Source organism: Antedon bifida, chromosome 4, assembly GCF_963402885.1.
Source record: "Antedon bifida chromosome 4, ecAntBifi1.1, whole genome shotgun sequence".
Classification (NCBI taxonomy): Eukaryota; Metazoa; Echinodermata; class Crinoidea; order Comatulida; family Antedonidae; genus Antedon; species Antedon bifida.
The window spans coordinates 33,241,473-33,263,978 of record NC_136229.1 but is presented as its reverse complement, the minus strand read 5'-3'; the positions used below and the strand labels follow the sequence as shown (position 1 = coordinate 33,263,978).

Genomic DNA, 22,506 nt, shown 5'->3' with positions numbered 1-22,506 from the left:
CCAATAAGTGGACGTAATATGGTAAAGCACAGTACGTATCATAAATCGGCTATTTCTATAAGAACGTTGAATACACATTATAATATATATGATAGACCTACAGTAAACATAAATAATATATAGTTGTGTGCATAATACTGTAATGATATTTATTTGAACTCAATGGTAAAGGGATTTTTTTCTCGTCCCACTTTTTATTATTTCATGTTACATTAATGTATTTTAATATTTCTCTATAATAATATTCTGGCTCTTGATGGAAAATAAACAACAGTATTGCTAAAAGGCATGTTCTCTATCTTTGCTTGAAAAAATCCAATGAAAACACTTATTATCTACATACAGTATACAATTGTCTAAAACTTGATCGAAAGTTACATTTAAAATCACATTATTATATTAAAACAAAGCGGAAATTAATTCATCCCTATAAAATAGATTTGAAATAATTTTTGTTGAATACTATACTATTATAATTAATATACCATTCGAATGTATCGTATTCATTTCATCATTGGATTGGAAACAAAAATGAATTAGCAGTGAATGATCATTACTTTATTAAAACTACAGCACATGTTTGATATTTACAGTACAGTATTTTATGCTTCATGTTTTGGGGGACAATGAAATGTAGGCCTATATAAATACAATGAGTGGTAATAATTAAATATAGGTAAATACCAAAACCTATATTATTTAGCGCCAACAATGTAACCTCTCCCTACACAAAATATTTCAAACGGTAAGTTCTCTATTATTTAGCGCCAACCATGTAACTGCCTAGTCATAAAATAATGATTAAATTTTAAACGCCATGTTCTCAATTATTCTATTATTTAGCGCCAACACTGTAACTGCCAATTAGTCAACATTGAATTCAATCAATATTCCAGGCGGGAATGTCTTCTATTGGTTGATAAAATCAGACATACGCCCAAGCCACTTCAAGCGCGAACGTCTAGCATTGGTCAATCAAAAACAGGATACAAACCATTGACAGGGTATATAAACTTGAGTACATTACAAAACTACTTTACTGTATTCTTGTTCGATTTCTAACCGAAAAAGAAAATAACTGTATTAATACAGAATGTCTGGACGTGGTAAAGGAGGCAAAGCTAAAGGAAAGGCCAAGAGCCGATCAAGCCGTGCTGGACTTCAGTTCCCAGTCGGTCGTGTTCACCGATTTTTGCGAAAGGGTAACTACGCATCCCGTGTCGGTGCTGGTGCCCCAGTCTACATGGCTGCCGTACTTGAATACTTGACTGCCGAAATCTTGGAGTTGGCTGGCAACGCTGCTCGTGACAACAAGAAGAGCAGAATCATCCCCCGTCATCTTCAACTTGCCATCCGTAACGATGAAGAGTTGAACCGTCTTCTCGGAAGTGTGACCATTGCACAGGGAGGTGTACTACCAAACATCCAAGCTGTACTTCTACCAAAGAAGACCCAGGCCAAAGCCAAGTAAAAGAAAACATCGATAAATTTCCAAACCAAACGGCTCTTTTCAGAGCCACCAAATATACAAAAGAGATTTTATTGCACTGTACATTGTTGTTTACTACTACTGTCTTTATGTCACAGTACAGTATTTATCCTTATACTGTATATATTATATATTGGTATTTATTCAAATTCAAGATATATATTAAACCATAGCAGCAAAAAATGCTGAATTTAGTTCTAATTTACCTGAGGTAAAAACTACAGCAAATATAAAAAAACAGTACAAATTAATTCATAACAATATATAGATATACTATACAAAAAATTACTGAAAAATGACAATGATGTGGGTAACAGTGGCTGGTACAATACCAGTCAAACAGCCACAAAAATGAGTTCTATATACATTCACGGCTTGATTAAAGCATAGTACTGTACTGTACAGTATTTCCTATATAAGATTGAATGCAAACTTGATTACATATTATAATGCATCAGGGTAGGGCATTACCTTGCCTTCCACATTTTTACATAACACTGTACAATTTAATTTTGTCGAATTAGGCACAAAGGAAGCCTGTATTAAACCTGTATACATATTTAAATTAACGTTTTTTTCTTGTTGACCAGAGGTAATTTACTTCACATTCATTTCAATATACGATGCAACAAAAATACCAATATACAATATTAAGTATTAGTGGTAATAAATATCATTATTTTTGTTTGAATGTATGATTCAAAAACGAACGTATTAACAGTTTATAACATGGTTTCAATGTTGAAGTTGCTCAGTTTCTTATAAACGTTTATATTCGTCGACATATGTATTTGCTGGTATATCTGTTTTATGCAGAAAGAAGAAACATCTATAGTAAACATCTTTAAAAAAAATAAAACATGACATCAATACAGAAATAAACTTTTCTCAGATTGTGTCCAAGCTATTTACATAATCAAGCAAAACACAACACAAATATTATTATACATCTTTAAATGCTTTTAACACAACAGAATATTTATTGAAAGATTCCAAATTCGAACATTTGTTGGTCATTAATGTTGTTTAATTACCTTTATTGAATAATAATGTATGTTTATAATGTCTAAAACATACTACAAGTGTAATTGTACGTATAATGGCGTTAGAAATAAACACATTTTGAAAGAAAAAAATATGCTGTATCATAAAATAACTTTTATATAATAGTATGATTGAAGCATTTATTGAGGAAAAATAAAAATATAGTTTAAAATTAGTTTTAAAGTTAATGAAAAAACACACTTTTTATGAAATTATCTTTTAGCAGAGATTATAACAAAGCGCGGAGTCTCCAATACCGTACAAACAGTGCTTACAATGCGGTCCGCAACATAATGGCGGCCTATATAAGAACAGAATCCGGCTAAACTTTCACAATTCGTTCGTACATTTGAAGAATATTGAAATGGCTGATCAAACCAAAGTTAAAAAGAAGGCTGCGCCCAAGAAGCCGGCATCTCACCCGACTTATATCGACATGGTGACTGCTGCAATTGGAGCATTAAAGGAGAGAAATGGTTCATCTCGTCAAGCTATTGTCAAATATATCGTAGCTAACTACAAAGTTGATGCGGACAAAATGAAGACTCATCTCCGTATGGCTCTGAAGAGAGGTGTCGACAACGGTAAACTTGTTCAACCTAAAGGTAGTGGTGCCAGTGGTTCATTTAAGCTAAACCAGGCTGCAGCCAAGGCTGATGCAGCTGCTAAAGTAAAGAAAGAAAAAGCAAAGAAAAAGGCAGTCGCAGATAAGGAAAAGAAAGTAGCCAAGAAGGCCAAGAAACCAGCTGCAAAGAAGGCTAAGAAACCAGCAGCTAAGAAGGCTAGTACTAAGTCACCCAAGAAGGCTAAGAAGTCCGAGAAGAAGGCTGCCAAGCCAAAGAAAGCCAAGTCTCCTGCGAAGAAGCCAAAAACCAAGAAGCCCAAAAAGCCAAAGGCTAAGAAGGCTTCCAAGTCACCAAAGAAGGCAGCCAAGAAGTAAATTTCATCGACTCACAATTTCAAACCAAACGGCTCTTTTCAGAGCCACCAAATATACTAGAGAGATTTTATAGCTTTTTTCCAATAACTTGTTTTTTCTTTAAAAAACTGAATCATTGTTTCATATGCTAAATTTTGAAAGGCATTATTATAAAATATATTAAACTCTACACATTGCAATCCCAAAAAATACATATAGGGAATTATGCTAAATACTACAATACATACTGAAAGACACTATTATAAAAAAATATGACTCCAAATTATGATACAGTACATTCAATTTTACCATTACAGTAACCAACACAATACATATACCTGTAAAAGAAAAAAGAATTATACTAAATACTGTATTAATTGATAAGTATTTTCAGTCCAAATGTCTATCAGCAAAAAAGATGAATATTATTTACTTTTATAAATAACCTAACCACAATATACATTAGAATATTACTTCAATTATTAGTATTATTTACGACAGTGTAACGATTTAGAGAGAATGTTGTACAGTATATGTATAGTATGACATTTTTTCATTCATTATAAATAAGTCTACACTTAAATGAACTTAGTTGGTTACATTCATTTGAATTATATTCAATGTGTATTTGAATGCTTTCGAGTACAGTATTATTAACAGCAAACGTAATATAAAAGAAATAGAATAAAAGATCTCATGACAAAGGACAAAAAACCGCCATTATTTGTGTTTCCCACCAAAATTAAAAACAAAAGATGTGGCTTCCTGTTACGCTGAAGTTACAAAGGTCATGTACAACACTCAGAATTACGTCCGCATTTGCTCTATAAATTTGTCTATTTTCTAAACGATCAGTACATTTCGAATTCATCGAATAACCTAAAAACTTGAAACATGTCTGGACGTGGTAAAGGAGGAAAGGGTCTAGGAAAAGGAGGCGCTAAACGTCATCGAAAGGTGTTGCGTGATAACATCCAGGGTATCACTAAACCAGCTATCCGTCGTCTTGCTCGTCGTGGTGGTGTTAAACGTATCTCTGGTCTTATCTACGAAGAAACCCGTGGGGTACTAAAGGTATTCCTTGAGAATGTTATCCGTGATGCTGTAACATACACCGAGCATGCCAAGAGAAAGACCGTCACCGCCATGGATGTCGTCTACGCCCTGAAGAGACAAGGCCGAACCCTGTACGGATTCGGTGGATAAACAGTTAACAACCACTCTACTCAAACCAAACGGCTCTTTTCAGAGCCAACATTTGTACAAAAGAGATTTGAAAGCTTTCTATTTTCTAATTTAAAATAGGCTACAGCACATTTATGTAAATAGGACTGATGAATAATGCAATAATAAATACATTCTCTTTGACTGTATCATGATTTTCAATGTATGTGCAGTACAATTTTTATAACGGTATACTATACTACAATATATTTCACATTTGTAGTCTGTAAATGTTACATACAGTCTACATATAAAATACATTTTTTTAAATAAATGAAATTGTGACTTGTAGACTGCTTTTTAAATGACGTACTGTACTATGTAGAGACAAAACGACGACGTATATAAATGTCTGTAAAACTTCCATATACGCGTTGACGTTACACACAGCCGCGGAAAATGTATTGGTTACCAATTGCCTAAGCTCGATCAACCGTAGCCGTAGTCCAGAATCTAGATGAGGATGCAGTACTGGGAGTGGTACTACGGTACATTGCAGCTCAAGTTTTCGAATTATTTTTACAATTAATCATCAATATATACAATACAATTATACTCATTGCCTCAGATTTACACATTACAAAACATACATATTTTCAATTTAAAGTATATACTGTATAAATACAATTGTAAACCTCTAAACAATATGTATTAACATTCATAATACAATCAGAGGTCCAACATTTAAAGCAATTATATTCAGAAGTAAATATACTGTAATACAAATACTCGATCAAATACAGTAGGAGTATTTATAAATACAATGCAGATAGCCAATGTCTACAAAATGCAACCAAAATAATAATTCCCACCTATACTATGGCTATTCAAAAAGAACAGCGAGTTTCAGTTAACTTTATTCACTTCAAATGCATTTACGAATACAGTACAACATTAAAGATGTACATAAAATGTTTATACACACAGTATAATATTAATAACTTTCAAATAACTAAAACAATGAGAGGTCTACAATATATAATCTACATCAATATTGTTTATAATAACAATATTTACTTAGATTCCAATGTAAAAAATATACAATAAAAACTAAATTATTGTACTGTGCTACAGTAGTACCAATCACAGTACAGTGCATGTGCAAATAGCTGTCTGTTTCCCGCCTAAACAGACTAAGAAACAAAGGATTAAACAACCGCGAGTTTCAATTACAATGATGCGGACGCGTTATAAGCTACACATTTTAACCAATCATTTGACGTTGTCCTAATCGTCAATAAAGAAACCTCAGCCAATCATTTTACCTTAACTTCTTCGCCGAAGTTCTTAAAAGGCCACCATTTTTTAATTCAAACATCAATCAATTTAAGATACGATATCGAAAATGGCCCGTACCAAGCAAACAGCCCGTAAATCTACCGGAGGAAAAGCTCCCCGAAAACAACTTGCCACCAAGGCAGCACGAAAAAGTGCTCCAGCAACCGGTGGTGTCAAGAAGCCTCATCGTTACAGGCCTGGAACCGTCGCTCTCCGTGAGATCCGTCGCTACCAGAAAAGTACTGAGCTTCTTATCCGAAAGCTCCCATTCCAACGTCTTGTCCGTGAAATCGCCCAAGATTTTAAGACAGATCTTCGATTCCAGAGTTCTGCTGTCATGGCTCTTCAGGAGGCTAGCGAAGCCTACTTGGTTGGCCTTTTCGAAGATACCAATCTGTGCGCCATCCACGCCAAACGTGTGACCATCATGCCAAAGGATATCCAACTTGCCCGTCGTATCCGTGGAGAACGTGCATAAGAAAATATCAACTTTTCTCAAACCAAAAGGCTCTTTTCAGAGCCACTACTTGTTCAAAAGAGATTTTAATAGCTTCTGTCTTGTTTTTTATTTCTAAAGTGTTAATAACAGTAACTATTAAGTAAAATACATTTTAAATACATATATATATTTACTACTGTATAGCATTTAAATCTCCCATACAATTTGTAAGGTATAATACACAATAATTTTTTTGAACAGCACAATTCAAAATGAAGGTGCGTTGACTACTAAAGTTACTAATATTTAGATAAATAACCCTAACTACTATATACACCACACACACCTACGTACATTACAAGTGGTTAAAGTTACAATAAAAGACTTATACTATAATTATATAGGGACTTTTATTTTGACTGAATTTATATACGCACGTGTAAGTCATTTAAATGAAGGTGCGTTGATATTATATTATTACTATATTTATATAAAAATGTTCCCAATTAAACTACTATATACTTACATACATTACGATATTACAAGTGAAGTTAAAATTACAATAACAGATCTACAATTATATAGATGAGGGACTTTTATTTTGACTGAATTTATATACGTACGCGTAAGTAATTAAAATGTCTGTTATAAACGTTTTTTTAGTCGATATAAAAATCCCAATTTGTCGTTTATAACATGTAACCAGACAATTACATGTTATTCAAACTAGAAGTTTATTATGAGAAGATTCCTTTGTATCATATCTACAGCAAAATAAAATATTTAAAAAATATGAAACATTGCATCTTTAAAACCGATAGATGTCAGTGCACTGTAACATTCTGTACTATAAAACTTACTCCAAATTACGACGAAGAATAATGATTCAACGAAAGATGTACATATAACATTTTGTATACATATACACATTTTCAAAATAATATGTATTAACATTTATAATACAATGAGATCTACAAAACTAGCATACATGTATATAACATTTGTATTTCTAATACCTTAAAGAATAAATAGGAAGATACGATAAAAAAAACCAGAAAAAAACAATCGGTTATCAACATCCGAAATGGGAAATTTTGTAACAAAGAAAGCAGATTTGTGTATTGTTGCCGCCAATTACATTAAATAAATTGCGGACAATCAACAACCAATGAAAACGCTTGGAACCATGAAACCTATCGCAACACCTCATTAGCATATCAAAGTCTATAAATACACTGGTCAACCAGGAAATTATCACTTTTACCTACTGTACTCGTATCGTAGACATCCAAACTTTCAATATGCCACCAAAAACTTCAGGAAAAGCTGCTAAAAAAGCCGGTAAGGCTAAAGCTGTAAGAACTACTGACAAGAAAAGAAGACGTAAGCGAAAGGAAAGCTACAGTATTTACATCTACAAGGTGTTGAAGCAAGTTCACCCAGACACTGGTATCTCAAGCAGAGCCATGGGAATCATGAACAGTTTCGTAAACGACATCTTCGAACGTATTGCAGGAGAAGCATCTCGTCTTGCTCACTACAACAAGAAATCTACGATCACCAGCAGGGAAGTCCAGACTGCTGTCCGTCTCTTGTTGCCCGGTGAATTGGCCAAACATGCTGTCTCTGAGGGTACCAAAGCTGTCACCAAATACACAAGCTCCAAGTAAACGTCGTTGCAGTCTAATTTCAAACCAAACGGCTCTTTTCAGAGCCACCCACATGTTCAAAAGAGATTTGATTTGTAGTTTCTGTGTCTTGTTTGTTTTATATAATATTATACTCTTTATACATTTTATAAAACATAAATATCTATCATCTTCCTGGTATACTCTATAGTATTGCAATACATAGTGAATATTATTATAATAATTGATTTCAAAAGCCGATCGTCACATCAGTGGACGTAATGATAAAGAACAGTACATGTATCATAAATACACATACATTATATGATATTAAATGATGGACCTACAGTATTTTAAATAATATAGCTGTGTGTGTTTAACAGCATAATAATACTTTAATGATATTTTTAACAGCACTTACTGGAAATATGTCGGGACATAAACAAGAATACCTACCTTATCATACTAACAATACAATAATATATTCTGACAATGATTAAAATAGTACTAACAATACAAACAAAGGTAATTTATACTTCTGGAATAGGACTTATTATACTGTAAATAAATCTATAAACACAATACATTATACAAATCAATACATATTTTAAAATATACGAAGCAAGTTTTACACAAGAAATCAAAGATCTTAGGTAGGAATATCGTTTTTAACTCTATACATAATATACTATAGTTTATTTTCGATAGATAATAAAAAAAATTGTGTAGGGTTTTATTATTTTTTACTGGAAAAGTGAAATTTCACTCTTCTTGCATTTATTACAATTTATTTATATTCAAACCATGGACCTTCAAACTGCTAACGTGACGATTTGTCCGAAGCTAAATTAACAAAGAACATCGGGTTTGGGCGCGGTGGACATTGATTGGCTAATCCAAGGTCCAATAGAAACTGGTATTGTGATTATTATTTACAACAAATCAAATAGCTTGCTTTATAATCATAAGGACACGCATACGATTGGTCAGTGTAATAATCCTAGGTACCTAACAAAACCGTGACACGCTATATAAACTCGACTCCTTTTTAACCTTTAATCATTTTTATTTCTCAAACTCGAAGAACGTAAACTCTGAATCAAAATGTCTGGACGTGGTAAAGGAGGCAAAGCTAAAGGAAAGGCCAAGAGCCGATCAAGCCGTGCTGGACTTCAGTTCCCAGTCGGTCGTGTTCACCGATTTTTGCGAAAAGGTAACTACGCATCCCGTGTCGGTGCTGGTGCCCCAGTCTACATGGCTGCCGTACTTGAATACTTGACTGCCGAAATCTTGGAGTTGGCTGGCAACGCTGCCCGTGACAACAAGAAGAGCAGAATCATCCCTCGTCATCTTCAACTTGCCATCCGTAACGATGAAGAGTTAAACCGTCTTCTTGGAAGTGTGACCATCGCACAGGGAGGTGTACTACCAAACATCCAAGCTGTACTTCTACCAAAGAAGACTCAAGCCAAAGCCAAGTAAAGGACACCATCCATTTTCAAACCAAACGGCTCTTTTCAGGGCCACCAAATGTTCAAAAGAGATTTAAAAGCATTTTTACTATACTACTTTAGTACATTTCTTATTGTATTATATATAAAAATACAAATTCATTCATAACAATATATAGATACACTATACAAAAAAGAAAATTAATGCTGTGGGTATCAGTGGCTGGTACAATGGAGATAAACTAACAACTGAAACATTGTTTCATGCTAAATACATTTTGACATAAAAAATATGAAACACATTGCGCCCCCAAAAAATACATATAGGGAATTATGCTACAATGATGATATAATGATACTACAATACATACTGAAAGACACTATTATAAACAAATATGACTTCATACATTGCAACCAGAAGAAATTTACATATAGGAAATTATGGTACAGTAGATTCAATTTTACCATTGCAGTATAAATCAACCAAATGTTTACAAAATACATATACCTAAAAGGAATTATACTGTATTAATTGAAAAGTATTTTCAGTCCAAATGTACGTATCTTCTATCAGCAAAAAAAAGATGAATATTATTTACTTTTATAAATAACCTAACCACAATATACATTAGAATATTACTTCAATTATTAGCATTATTTACGACAGTGTAACGATTTAGAGAGAATGTTGTACAGTATATAATGACATTTTTTCATTCATTATAAATAAGTCTACACTTAAATGAACTTAGTTGGTTACATTCATTTGAATTATATTCAATATGTATTTGAATGCTTTCGAGTACAGTATTATTAACAACAAACATAATATAAAAGAAATAGAATAAAAGATCCCATAACAAAGAACAAAAACCGCCATTATTTTCGTTTCCCACCAAAATTAAAAACAAAAGGTGTGGCTTCCTGATACGTTGATAACCTGAAGTTACAAAGGTCATGTACAACACTCAGAATTACGTCCGCATTTGCTCTATAAATTCGTCTGTTTTCGAAACGAAATCATTCAATTCAATCAGTACAGTTTGAATTTGTCAAATAATCTGAAACATGTCTGGACGTGGTAAAGGAGGAAAGGGTCTAGGAAAAGGAGGCGCTAAACGTCATCGAAAGGTGTTGCGTGATAACATCCAGGGTATCACTAAACCAGCTATCCGTCGTCTTGCTCGTCGTGGTGGTGTTAAACGTATCTCAGGTCTTATCTACGAAGAAACCCGTGGGGTACTGAAGGTATTCCTTGAAAATGTTATCCGTGATGCTGTAACATACACTGAGCATGCCAAAAGAAAGACCGTCACCGCCATGGATGTCGTCTACGCCCTGAAGAGACAAGGCCGAACCCTGTACGGATTCGGTGGATAAACAGTTAACAACCACTCTACTCAAACCAAACGGCTCTTTTCAGAGCCAACATTTGTACAAAAGAGATTTAAAAGCTTGCTTTTTTTTTTTCAATTGCCAAATTGGTGTTTTGTAATAATGTTTACAATAATCATAAATATATACAACTATACTCATCGCCTCAGATTTACACATTACAAAACATACATATTTTCAATTTAAAGCATACTGTATAAATACAATTGTAAACCTCGAATCAATATGTATAATAATAAGCTTTATTTAATCACGGATACTTAACTCAACTGAAAGTTGTTTTTCAGTAAGACCGTGCTCAAAGGAAACACAAACAAAAAATAAATGTAAAAAGACCTTAAATAACTACATAATACAATGAGACATACATTCAGAATCATAATACAATGAGAGGTCCAATATTTACAGCAATTATATACAGATGTAAAGATACTGTAATGCAAAATATCAAATACAGTACAGTACTTATACATACAGTGCAAATAGCCAATGTCTGCAACCAAAAAAAAATATTCCCACCTATACTATGGCTATTCAAAAAGAACCGCGAGTTTCAGTTAACTTTATTCACTTCAAATGCATTTACGAATACAGTATAATGGCAACATTAAAGATGTACATAAAATGTTTATACATACAATAATATTAATAACTTTCTAATACCTAAAACCTCGAAACAATATGTATTAACATACATAATACAATTAGTAGGTTTTAAAAATAGATTTATCATTTTAGATTTAATCTTACATTACTTTAAAGTGTAATTTTGTTGGACTTATTATTTACATAATGATGTACTTCGTCTACTTAAATATAATACTGTAGTATATACTACAGTATTATCGTGTACAGTACTATAATGTAGCAATTAATATCACAATGCTGCTCTATTGTATTTACAGTGAAACTTGTAGATTCAATACGTAATACCATAGGTTAGTGGTACAGTATATCATACAAAACAAAAAACACATTTCCCACCTAAAATGACAAAAGAAACTGAAATAAAGGAGATTTTGTTTGTTGTTCAAAACGAACCGCCAATTCGAATAAAAAAAAGTGCGGACGTGTTATAAGCTGCACAATTTAACCAATCATATGACTTTGTCCTAATCGCAAATAAAGAAACCTCAGCCAATCATATTACCTTAACTAATCGCTCAGGTTCTTAAAATGCCACAAATTTTAAATTCAAACATCATTCATTTTGAGATTCTAAATCGAAAATGGCCCGTACCAAGCAAACAGCCCGTAAATCTACCGGAGGAAAAGCTCCCCGAAAACAACTTGCCACCAAGGCAGCACGAAAAAGTGCTCCAGCAACCGGTGGTGTCAAGAAGCCTCATCGTTACAGGCCTGGAACTGTCGCTCTCCGTGAGATCCGTCGCTATCAGAAAAGCACTGAGCTTCTTATCCGAAAGCTCCCATTCCAACGTCTTGTCCGTGAAATCGCCCAAGATTTCAAGACAGATCTTCGATTCCAGAGTTCTGCAGTCATGGCTCTTCAGGAGGCCAGCGAAGCCTACTTGGTTGGCCTTTTCGAAGATACCAATCTGTGCGCCATCCACGCTAAACGTGTGACCATCATGCCAAAGGACATCCAACTTGCCCGTCGTATCCGTGGTGAACGTGCATAAGAAAATACCAACTTTTTCTCAAACCAAAAGGCTCTTTTCAGAGCCACTACTTGTTTAAAAGAGATTTTAATAGCTTCTGTCTTGTTTTTTTTATTTCTAAAGTATTATTAGCAGTAACATTATTATACAGTATTGGTATTTACTTCTTTACTATAACATTTAAATAGGCCTAATATATAATAATTTTATTGAACGGCACAATTTGAAATGAAGTTGCGTTGACTTAAAAATACTAATTTTTAGATACAGTAGATAAAAAGTACACAATATACCAACACTATTATATACACCACACCTACATACATACGATATTACAAGTGGTTAAAGTTACAATAAAAGACTTATACTGTACTATAATTATATAGATGAGTAACTTTTATTTTGACTCAATTTATATATACGTACGCGCAGTATTGAAATGTTATAAATGTAACCAGACAATTACTGTACATGTTATTCAAACTAGAATTTTATTATGAAAAGATTCCATTGTATCATATTTAAGCGAAATAAGATTTTAAAAATATGATTATTCAAAAACATCCTTTTATTTTATACATATTCAAATCAAAAGCTTATTTATTCTGAAAAGAACCGTTTGTATTTCTAATACCTTTAAGAATAAATAGGAAGATAAGATTAAAAAAAAACCAGAAAAAACAATCGGTTATCAACATCCGAAATGGGAAATTTTGTAACAAAGAAAGCAGATTTGTGTATTGTTCCCGCCAATTACATTAAATAAATTGCGGGCAATCAACAACCAATGAAAACGCTTGGAACCATGAAACCTATCGCAACACCTCATTAGCATATCAAAGTCTATAAATACACTGGCTAACAAGGAATTCGTCACTTTTATCTACTGTACTCGTATCGTAAACATTTAAACGTTCAACATGCCACCAAAAACTTCAGGAAAAGCTGCTAAAAAAGCCGGCAAGGCTAAAGCTGTAAGAACAACAGACAAGAAAAGAAAACGTAAGCGAAAGGAAAGCTACAGCATCTACATCTACAAGGTGTTGAAGCAAGTTCACCCAGACACTGGTATCTCAAGCAGAGCCATGGGAATCATGAACAGTTTCGTAAACGACATCTTCGAACGTATTGCAGGAGAAGCATCCCGTCTTGCTCACTACAACAAGAAATCTACCATCACCAGCAGGGAAGTCCAGACTGCTGTCCGTCTCTTGTTGCCCGGTGAATTGGCCAAACATGCTGTCTCTGAGGGTACCAAAGCTGTCACCAAATACACAAGCTCCAAGTAAACATCGTTGCAGTCTAATTTCAAACCAAACGGCTCTTTTCAGAGCCACCCAAATGTTCAAAAGAGATTTGATTTGTAGTTTCTGTGTCTTGTTTGTTTTATATAATATTATACTCTTTTTAATGAAATTTTATAAAACATAAATATCTATTATCTCCCTGGTATAGACTATAGTATTATTGCAATACATAGTGAATATTATTATAATAATTGAATTCAAAAGCCGATCATCACATCAGTGGACGTAATGATAAAGAACAGTACGTGTGTCATAAATCGGCTATTTCTATAAGAACGTTGAATACACATACATTAGAAGATATAATGATGGACCTACAGTATTATAAATAATATAGCTGTGTGTTTAACAGCATAATAATACTTTAATGATATTTATAACAGCACTTACTGGAAATATGTCGGGACATAAACAAGAATACCTACCTTATCATACTAACAATACAATAATATATTCTGACAATGATTAAAATAGTACTAACAATACAAACAAAGGTAATTTATACTTCTGCAATAGGACTTATTATACTGTAAATAAATCTATAAACACATAATACATTAAAGCATTTATATAAATCCAAAGGCAAATTACTGAAAAAATGACAATGCTGTGGGTATCAGTGGCTGGATCTCAATGGAGATACAAAAAAAAAAGCGAAAAGCTAAATCAAAACGATAAGTAAAACAGCCAGAAAAGTTAGCAGAGCTTTTGGGCTCTGCATCAGTGCATACATATTTTAAACTATACGAAGCAAGTTTTACACAAGAAATCACAGATCTTAGTTAGGGATATCGTTTTTAACTCTTTACATAATATACTATAGTTTATTTTCGATAGATAATTAAAAACTGTGTAGGGTCTTATTTTTTACAGGAAAAGTGAAATTTCACTTTTCTTGTATTTTATTACAATTATATTATTTTAATTCAAAATTATACATGTTCAAACCATGGACCTTCAAACTGTTAACGTGACGATTTGTCCGAAGCTAAATTAACAAAGAACATCGGGTTTGGGCGCGGTTGACATTGATTGGCTAATCCAAGGGCCAATAGAAACTGGTATTGTGATTATTATTTTCAACAAATCAAAGAGCGTGCTTTATTATCATAAGGACACGCACACGATTGGTCAGTGTAATAATCCTAGTTACCTAACGAAACCGTGACAGGCTATATAAACTCGACTCATTTTTAACCTTTATTTATTTTCATTTCTCAAACTCGAAGAACGTAAGCTCTGAATCAAAATGTCTGGACGTGGTAAAGGAGGCAAAGCTAAAGGAAAGGCCAAGAGCCGATCAAGCCGTGCTGGACTTCAGTTCCCAGTCGGTCGTGTTCACCGATTTTTGCGAAAGGGTAACTACGCATCCCGTGTCGGTGCTGGTGCCCCAGTCTACATGGCTGCCGTACTTGAATACTTGACTGCCGAAATCTTGGAGTTGGCTGGCAACGCTGCTCGTGACAACAAGAAGAGCAGAATCATCCCCCGTCATCTTCAACTTGCCATCCGTAACGATGAAGAGTTAAACCGTCTTCTTGGAAGTGTGACCATCGCACAGGGAGGTGTACTACCAAACATCCAAGCTGTACTTCTACCAAAGAAGACCCAGGCCAAAGCCAAGTAAAGAACACTATCAATTTTCAAACCAAACGGCTCTTTTCAGGGCCACCAAATGTTCAAAAGAGATTTAAAAGCATTTTTACTATACTGTAGCATATATTATTTCACTTTCATACTGTATTATATAGCATGGCAATATTGTTAGGTGGAAAATGTTACAGAGTTGTCAAAACAATATAGACTATCTGATAACTTGGCCACACAACAAACTCATAGAAAGTAGGAAGCCTTTTAATTGACTGTAAATTAAAGGATAATTACTGTATTACTAATACTATCCATAATTAAATAAATTTATTTGGAAACTACTTTTAGACACGATTCTTGAATGAAGGAGTAATTAAAAAATAAAAGTGATTTAACAATAGGCCTATTTACAAGAAAACTAAATTATTTACAAAATATAAAATTAACAATAATACAGGATTTTAGTGACAAAGAACTATTTGGAACTCAAAATTAACCACAACAGAGAAATGTCACATTCACAATAACCTTCGATAATGGACTCAACCATTGTTGGGAATGGGTGGTGAGAACAGTAATTAGATTAATTGTTACACATTTAATTTTAATCAGTACATTGCCATTGTTGACATTCCATCTTATTCATATTATAAATTTATTTTTATTATGAGTCTCTCTCCGTCTTTATTAAGGTAATTTTATTTTAAAATACTTTTATAAACGTAAACTGTTTTTTCTATAATGGATTTCTAATTTTTTCAAAAACAAAAAACTTGTCCTATACAATCTTGGAATTGAATTGTGGAATTGTAAAATAATTGCAGGCGTATAAACATACAGTATAGATGTAATAGTTATGGCACAACTAAGAGACCCCACCCTCTAGCAACCTTTGAGTTATTGTTTTGGATTCACCTTCAAATAGTTGTTCAAAAAATTGTATTTCATAAAAACATAAATTTAATACTTAATACAAATTAAGTACATATCAATAAGCAATAATTAGAAATGTTTGGCTGTACCAAGAATATTGTACAGTTACATTATATAGGTATAAAAACATTCATAACAGGTATATAAAACATCCCGCCAGGGACATTTTTTCATACAACGAAAAATATGGAACTTTCGCCGATGAGCTATGCCCAACACGATTATAAGATCATGTTCCGAATATGAGCACTGTTTCTATAATTTGACAGTATGATTTATATATAAAAACATTCAAGCTTGGTTCCTACTTAGATGCAATGCAAGTGCGCCACAAGTAAGTTGGTTTGTGATTGGTCAACTCGCTTGCGTTGTGCCTACGTTGTTGTGTTGAGTTTGAGTGGGAACCAGGCTTTAAAAGTACAGTAGTTATTAATACTAGGCCTACTGATCATATTGTTAATACTGTAGTATTTTAAATAATGTATGACAATTATTTATATGTTTATATACTGTAGGACAGTTGGCCTCATAACCAAACATAATAATTATTAGGTCATATAATATCTTGTGGTTATCTATCTGCTAACTTTTACCTGAAAGAAATAATTCATAAACATTAATTACAATACAGTTGAAAGTAAATAAAAGATTGACTATACTTCCATGTTAAAATAGCTCAAATACTAAATTATCAACAAAGAGGGCAGTAGACAGATTTTAAATATAACCATAAGTGTACAAACTAAAAACAAAAATAAAAATCATGGTATAGTACTGTACTTACTATTCATTGTTAGATCATCACTGGCATGCCTTTGTACATGCATGGTATCTATATCTATACTATTTTATAATATGATCATATCATAGAGCCAGGCAGAAAAATATTCAAAATTTATATTCTGATAACAAGAGGTTAACAAACTATCACATTTGAAAATACCTATTAAAATACATTGTACATGTATGTACTCCGATTGAAAACATTTGTTAATGTTTTTTTTGGTGAACTATTACATTTTTTGTTTGTAAAATACAACACAAATCATCATAGTTTTAGGCCTACCTACCAATCCGTTGAGCCAGCAGGTACTACTAGGCTGTGTAATATATTGTGTATTTTTATAATACTGACATACCTGGTAAGCCTTATTTATTGGTCACTACCTGGGCTGATGAGATAACATTATCCTCCTACCGAATACAGATCACCCAGCCAGCCAGGCCGCCTCTCTAAACACCTGACCACGTGTAAAGGAGGGATGACTGAAATGAATAAATAGTGGCACCCCTCCACACACGTACAGACATGTCCACATTCCGCGGGCGCTACAACCCAAGGATGTTGTTATTTACCCGCAAGTTCTGGCCTAAAATACTTACCAATAGTAGTAAGGAACTTTATCATGCATTCTCAGTTCTACATGTCGTTATCATATCATACATAAAAACAATGCTCTTTTCAGTCAGCCTGAATCCAAACTATTAGGCAATTTCCTTACTCACAATAATGACGGCGTGTGATGGTGGTGGAGTCGTAGTGGAGAGAGAGGATCATGTGCGTGCGCGCTCTCAGATATCAGGCACGGGGCGGGAAAGTTTGGTTGTAATTTAAGTATAGAGGGCGCCCGGACAGTTTTTACGGCAGTCATATGGCTCTGTTTTACGGCAGTCATATGGCTCTGTTTTACGGCAGTCATAATTATATTGAAAATATGGCTCTGCTTTACGGCACAGCCATACAGTATACAGTATTATACTATTACTGTTTATTTAAATTTTTTTTTTCATTTTACTGTTTTACATATTATAGGCCAAGTAGCTTTGAATTTATCGTAAAACAGACTATAATAGGCCTTATATAATAACATTACTAGATCAGTGTCAACTAATAAACTATACATACAATTAAAACGTTATAAACCAAAAAAAAAACACATTTAAAAAGAAATATATATGTACACTCAGCGATACATATATAGACATTAAATACAATAATAATAATAAAAACAATGTAATGGCTTTTCTTGACTTTAGTATTTAAGACATTAAAATTAATAATGAACAAAAGAAAATAAGAATAAACAAAATTATATAAGCAACAAAGCAAATTAGCTCTTTTTAAACTCAGTTCTTTTTTTCAAGGCAACTTTAAGAAATAAAGTATAAATAAATAAATAATATAAATATTTGTCAAATGATTGCCGTCGTCAAGACAGACTGCAGAGCCATATAATTTAATTTTAATGTTTAGTAGATGCAAGGTACATATCATATCTTGTACATATTTAATTTTGAAATGATGTACAGTCGTTATTTTGGTAACGATGGCATTTCAATTATATAAACAATTGAATTGATAAAATGGACATGACCATTTATTTTGTAAACTGAATGTATCCTACATAGATATTTAATTTTTAAAATCAAAAGGAAATTACTGAAATGACAATGTTGTGGGTAGGCCTATCAGATATATAATTAAAAAAATAAATGGTAATTTGAAGAAAAACAAGTTTTAAATTTAATTTACTAAGGATACACATCAAAATACTGTTAATTACTATCAGATTTGGCAGTCGGAAAAAAAGATGACATCCCTCAAAGCAATTCCGCCCTCTATGTGAGCTAGCTAAATGACTGGAGAAAAGGCGAAGGAGAACACTCGTCGTCCCCACGTACCAGAGTTGGTCTAGGCCTCCTGACAGTAGGCACAATATACTTGAATTATGCTACCTATATTTCCACTTTATCAGTGAAGATTGTTAATTTGGATACAACCAGTTCGAAATATAATAGTTGAACTGTGCTCAGATCTTCATAAATAATTACAGATGGCTTTTGACGGTAAGATATTAATGATAATCATTTGGAGTAAATTTTGACTGAATAAATAAAAAGGGGATTTCCCATTTCATATGACCGGCATATTAATAGCACGTACAGTACAGTACATTTAGTACAGTGCTTTTATTAGTAGAATAGGTGAAACATATTTTCATTGTAGGTCTATATTGTAGCAGGAAGGGTAGAGTAGGCTTTTGCTATTTCCTAGATATCTGCATTTTATGTTTATATTTATATCGTATTTACATTAATTCAAAATCAATTATTATTTCATATTAGTGAAAATAGGATACTGTACTGTAGTACTACCATCCATGGACCTATAAATCCATAATGGTCCATGGTACTATCTACTCAGTAGTAAATATAAATATAAACTTAAAATTGGGAACTTTAAAAAGGGTTAGTTCCTGTAAAATTCTATTAAATTGATTAATTTAAGTTTTTGGTTACAGGTTATTATGAATATGATTTTTACATTACAAGCGATGACTATGATTGGGAGACCAGAATACTGCGAAAATTAGAAGCAAAGGGTCTCCGTGGTTACCACAGAAACACTTTTACCCTTGGAAGTTTGAAGTCCACCAGCAGACTGAATGGGATCAAGAACAGTAAAGTCACCATTGTTGGTTTTGTACCACCATCAAAAACAAAATCAGGCGTTGACAAATACCTCGCTAGTTTGTCATTTGAAGTTACAGAAGAACGGTTGATATGCGTGCAGATAACAGAAGATTCTGTAATTCCTGAAGAGTATGCAGGTCTTGTACATTACCGTGGTTCGGACGACGAAGCCCTATGTTGTCAAATTGCAGAAGTTATAAAGAGTTTCTCTCCAGGTTGGTCCAATCAAACTCTGTCTACACTATCAAATTAGTCTGACAAAAGAGTGAAATACTCAAATACGGTAGTGATATGACATCATGTCCATATGTGGCACATCACATTTTTTGTCACATAAAGTTTGATAGCTGTCTACACTCTACACTATCAAACTAGTCTGAAAAAAGTGTGATATACTCAAATATGGTAGTGATATTCCCAAATATGGTAGTGCTATGACATCATGTCCATATGTGGCACATCACATTTTGCTGTTACATAAAGTTTGATAGTGTTAAAGATGTATTGTCCCCCAAAATCATGAAAAATAAAGATTTTTAAAATCGGACTTTGAATAGGCCATTTTGCAGTTTTAATGAAGTTGTTCACTTCCATAAGAAAAAAAACGGGGGAAAAAAATTATTTCACCTATAAAAAGACAAAATAAACAGTTAAATTAACCAAAAAACTCATTGTCTTCCAGACAACTTGACCATTTTTTGCTTTAAATTATATTTTTCTCAGGTAAATACATTTTTTTCAGACCCAATTTTTTGTGAGAGTGAATAACTATTATGTGACATTAAAATAACATATTCAACAAAAAAATTTAAAAAAATATTTTTTTAGGGGGACAATATATCTTTAAACGAAATGTCAAAGCTTCATGAATTACCATGTTTTCTGTCTTTGAATGTATTGTATAAATGTATATAAAGCCTGTTTAGCCCCCGCCTAAATCCGTGCCTGTATTGTTATGAAATTATTGCATATTATATTCTTCTGAACTCTTTGGCTAATAATGTTGATTATTTTATATCTTTTTAAGGAGGATACAATTCTTTAATGGAAACTGGTATGTATTATTCATTACAGTATGAACTATTCACTATACAGCAGGTAGTCAGAATAGTACTTACAGTGTGCCTCTCAACTCCACATTGAGTAATTCTGCAAATGCTCATCTTTCTAAGAAAATGTAAAATTACTTTTCGACTTGACAGCTGCATGTTAGTTGAGTGGCAGAAATGAAAGGTTACCACCATGTGAAGACTAATATGATCTCCCCACCTCTACGTTTCAACATAATTTGCCATTTACCCCCATCCCATCCCTCAACATACTCTAAATTTTGAGCTGATACAATAAAGTGCTAACATTACATTGTATAAATACCTGTATGTGATTATATCTTAACATTGTCTCATTTTTTTAGGGGATGTCATGGATTCAAGTCGTCCGCCATCAGGTAAGACTACTGTTTAAAATGTACATGTGTTATGAATCGTCATCAAAGCCAGCAGCCACAGTGCAGCACACTGGGAGCAGATGCCCATCTCTTTTTGAATTTATGCCATGTGCATTGTATGTACACATAGGCTTTACATCCCAGTGGAAGGACAAGGCAAAGGATAAGAGTAAAGTATCTTGTCTTAAAAGATAGAAGCAATGTGGCACAGCTCTTTCTTTATGCCTTTCACTTGCTAGTCCAATACTGTATACATCACTCTTACTGCTCTTACTGCAAAATAAATTGAAATTTCAAAATTCTACATTCTATTGTTGGCAATAGCTTATGCATATTGTTTTTCTGTTCTAGAAGACTTTGGACCACTCACAGACCTGCATATTGCCGAGTTGGCAAGAGAGCTTGGTAATGATTGGTCAATGTTGGCAACGTATTTAGGGATTTCACTCGCTCAACAACAAGATTTACGCCGGGATCATCAAATCTGTAGTCGTGAACGCAATCAAGAAATGTTGGTTTTATGGCGCAAGAGAGATTCATGCTCGCCATCACAGAAACTACAAACGCTAATGACTGCATTGGAAAAAAGTGATAGAACGGACTTAAAAGAAATGGTTAGCCTATGGCAATGAAATGTTTCTATGAATGTCGTCTCATAGTAAATCAACGAATATTAAATTTTAAACTTTCCGAATTTATTATTGAGAAAAACCAAAACCAATTTGGTTAGTTCACTTTTTATACCATACCTACCTGTGAATGTCTGGACTATTATAACTGGAGGTCTCCTTTATGGATAAAAAGACCAGGAAAGTACTTGTATTTTAATTGAGGTCCATGATGTGACTACTTACGTTGAAACTGGTATCAATCTAAGTGGGGGTCATACTGTACTTGTGATGATGTTATTAAAAAATGTGTGATGTTACCAAAAATGGTAGTGATAAGGCATGATCGTGTCCATAAATGGCCACAGGCACATCACATTTTTTTGTCACATAAAGTTTGATAGTGTACACAGAGCTTAAGTGCGAGTTCCTACCACTAAATCCTTTAATTTAATTGGTTTAAACAGGAATACAGTTTCTCACATAAGTGTGATTGGTGAATACTGCCTCTGGACCCTGATTCTGTCACTGGCTCAGGATGTTTCTGGGCTAACCACTGCCACTTTCTAATGATGTGTGTGACAGAAGCATGGATTTGTCTCCCATCTTGTCATTGAAAAGGTACTCTATGTACTGGCAGTTGGATAATGTGAAAAAAAAA

General features: G+C 33.4%; 11 protein-coding genes across 11 annotated transcripts; all 11 read left to right on the top strand.

Moving 5' to 3' along the window:
• Positions 1 to 1,093: 1,093 nt before the first annotated feature.
• LOC144841453 (histone H2A) lies at positions 1,094 to 1,505 on the top strand. Its single transcript, XM_078697784.1, has one exon. The coding sequence runs from the start codon at positions 1,094 to 1,096 to the stop codon at positions 1,469 to 1,471; it is 378 nt and encodes a 125-aa protein (XP_078553910.1). The 3' UTR covers positions 1,472 to 1,505.
• A 1,377-nt stretch (positions 1,506 to 2,882) lies between these two features.
• On the top strand, positions 2,883 to 3,508 carry LOC144840190 (histone H1-like). The gene has a single exon (XM_078695915.1). It carries the CDS (start codon positions 2,898 to 2,900, stop codon positions 3,471 to 3,473), a length of 576 nt encoding a protein of 191 aa, XP_078552041.1. The 5' UTR covers positions 2,883 to 2,897; the 3' UTR covers positions 3,474 to 3,508.
• An 821-nt stretch (positions 3,509 to 4,329) lies between these two features.
• LOC144840034 (histone H4) lies at positions 4,330 to 4,789 on the top strand. The gene has a single exon (XM_078695662.1). The coding sequence runs from the start codon at positions 4,347 to 4,349 to the stop codon at positions 4,656 to 4,658; it is 312 nt and encodes a 103-aa protein (XP_078551788.1). The 5' UTR covers positions 4,330 to 4,346; the 3' UTR covers positions 4,659 to 4,789.
• A 1,232-nt stretch (positions 4,790 to 6,021) lies between these two features.
• Positions 6,022 to 6,441, top strand: LOC144839736 (histone H3). Its single transcript, XM_078695208.1, has one exon. It carries the CDS (start codon positions 6,022 to 6,024, stop codon positions 6,430 to 6,432), a length of 411 nt encoding a protein of 136 aa, XP_078551334.1. The 3' UTR covers positions 6,433 to 6,441.
• A 1,230-nt stretch (positions 6,442 to 7,671) lies between these two features.
• Positions 7,672 to 8,293, top strand: LOC144841482 (histone H2B, gonadal-like). The gene has a single exon (XM_078697822.1). The coding sequence runs from the start codon at positions 7,695 to 7,697 to the stop codon at positions 8,061 to 8,063; it is 369 nt and encodes a 122-aa protein (XP_078553948.1). The 5' UTR covers positions 7,672 to 7,694; the 3' UTR covers positions 8,064 to 8,293.
• An 814-nt stretch (positions 8,294 to 9,107) lies between these two features.
• On the top strand, positions 9,108 to 9,711 carry LOC144841429 (histone H2A). The gene has a single exon (XM_078697757.1). The coding sequence runs from the start codon at positions 9,126 to 9,128 to the stop codon at positions 9,501 to 9,503; it is 378 nt and encodes a 125-aa protein (XP_078553883.1). The 5' UTR covers positions 9,108 to 9,125; the 3' UTR covers positions 9,504 to 9,711.
• Positions 9,712 to 10,540: 829 nt separating this feature from the next.
• Positions 10,541 to 10,934, top strand: LOC144840097 (histone H4). The gene has a single exon (XM_078695757.1). It carries the CDS (start codon positions 10,541 to 10,543, stop codon positions 10,850 to 10,852), a length of 312 nt encoding a protein of 103 aa, XP_078551883.1. The 3' UTR covers positions 10,853 to 10,934.
• Positions 10,935 to 12,096: 1,162 nt separating this feature from the next.
• Positions 12,097 to 12,623, top strand: LOC144839766 (histone H3). Its single transcript, XM_078695243.1, has one exon. It carries the CDS (start codon positions 12,097 to 12,099, stop codon positions 12,505 to 12,507), a length of 411 nt encoding a protein of 136 aa, XP_078551369.1. The 3' UTR covers positions 12,508 to 12,623.
• Positions 12,624 to 13,406: 783 nt separating this feature from the next.
• LOC144841470 (histone H2B, gonadal-like) lies at positions 13,407 to 13,930 on the top strand. Its single transcript, XM_078697803.1, has one exon. The coding sequence runs from the start codon at positions 13,407 to 13,409 to the stop codon at positions 13,773 to 13,775; it is 369 nt and encodes a 122-aa protein (XP_078553929.1). The 3' UTR covers positions 13,776 to 13,930.
• Positions 13,931 to 14,898: 968 nt separating this feature from the next.
• Positions 14,899 to 15,569, top strand: LOC144840763 (histone H2A). The gene has a single exon (XM_078696778.1). It carries the CDS (start codon positions 15,043 to 15,045, stop codon positions 15,418 to 15,420), a length of 378 nt encoding a protein of 125 aa, XP_078552904.1. The 5' UTR covers positions 14,899 to 15,042; the 3' UTR covers positions 15,421 to 15,569.
• A 3,412-nt stretch (positions 15,570 to 18,981) lies between these two features.
• On the top strand, positions 18,982 to 22,158 carry LOC144840760 (uncharacterized). The gene is made up of 5 exons (XM_078696774.1): positions 18,982 to 19,163; positions 19,619 to 20,005; positions 20,818 to 20,844; positions 21,205 to 21,237; positions 21,589 to 22,158. The coding sequence occupies exons 1-5, from the start codon at positions 19,151 to 19,153 to the stop codon at positions 21,867 to 21,869; spliced, it is 741 nt and encodes a 246-aa protein (XP_078552900.1). The 5' UTR covers positions 18,982 to 19,150; the 3' UTR covers positions 21,870 to 22,158.
• The last annotated feature ends 348 nt before the right edge of the window (positions 22,159 to 22,506 follow it).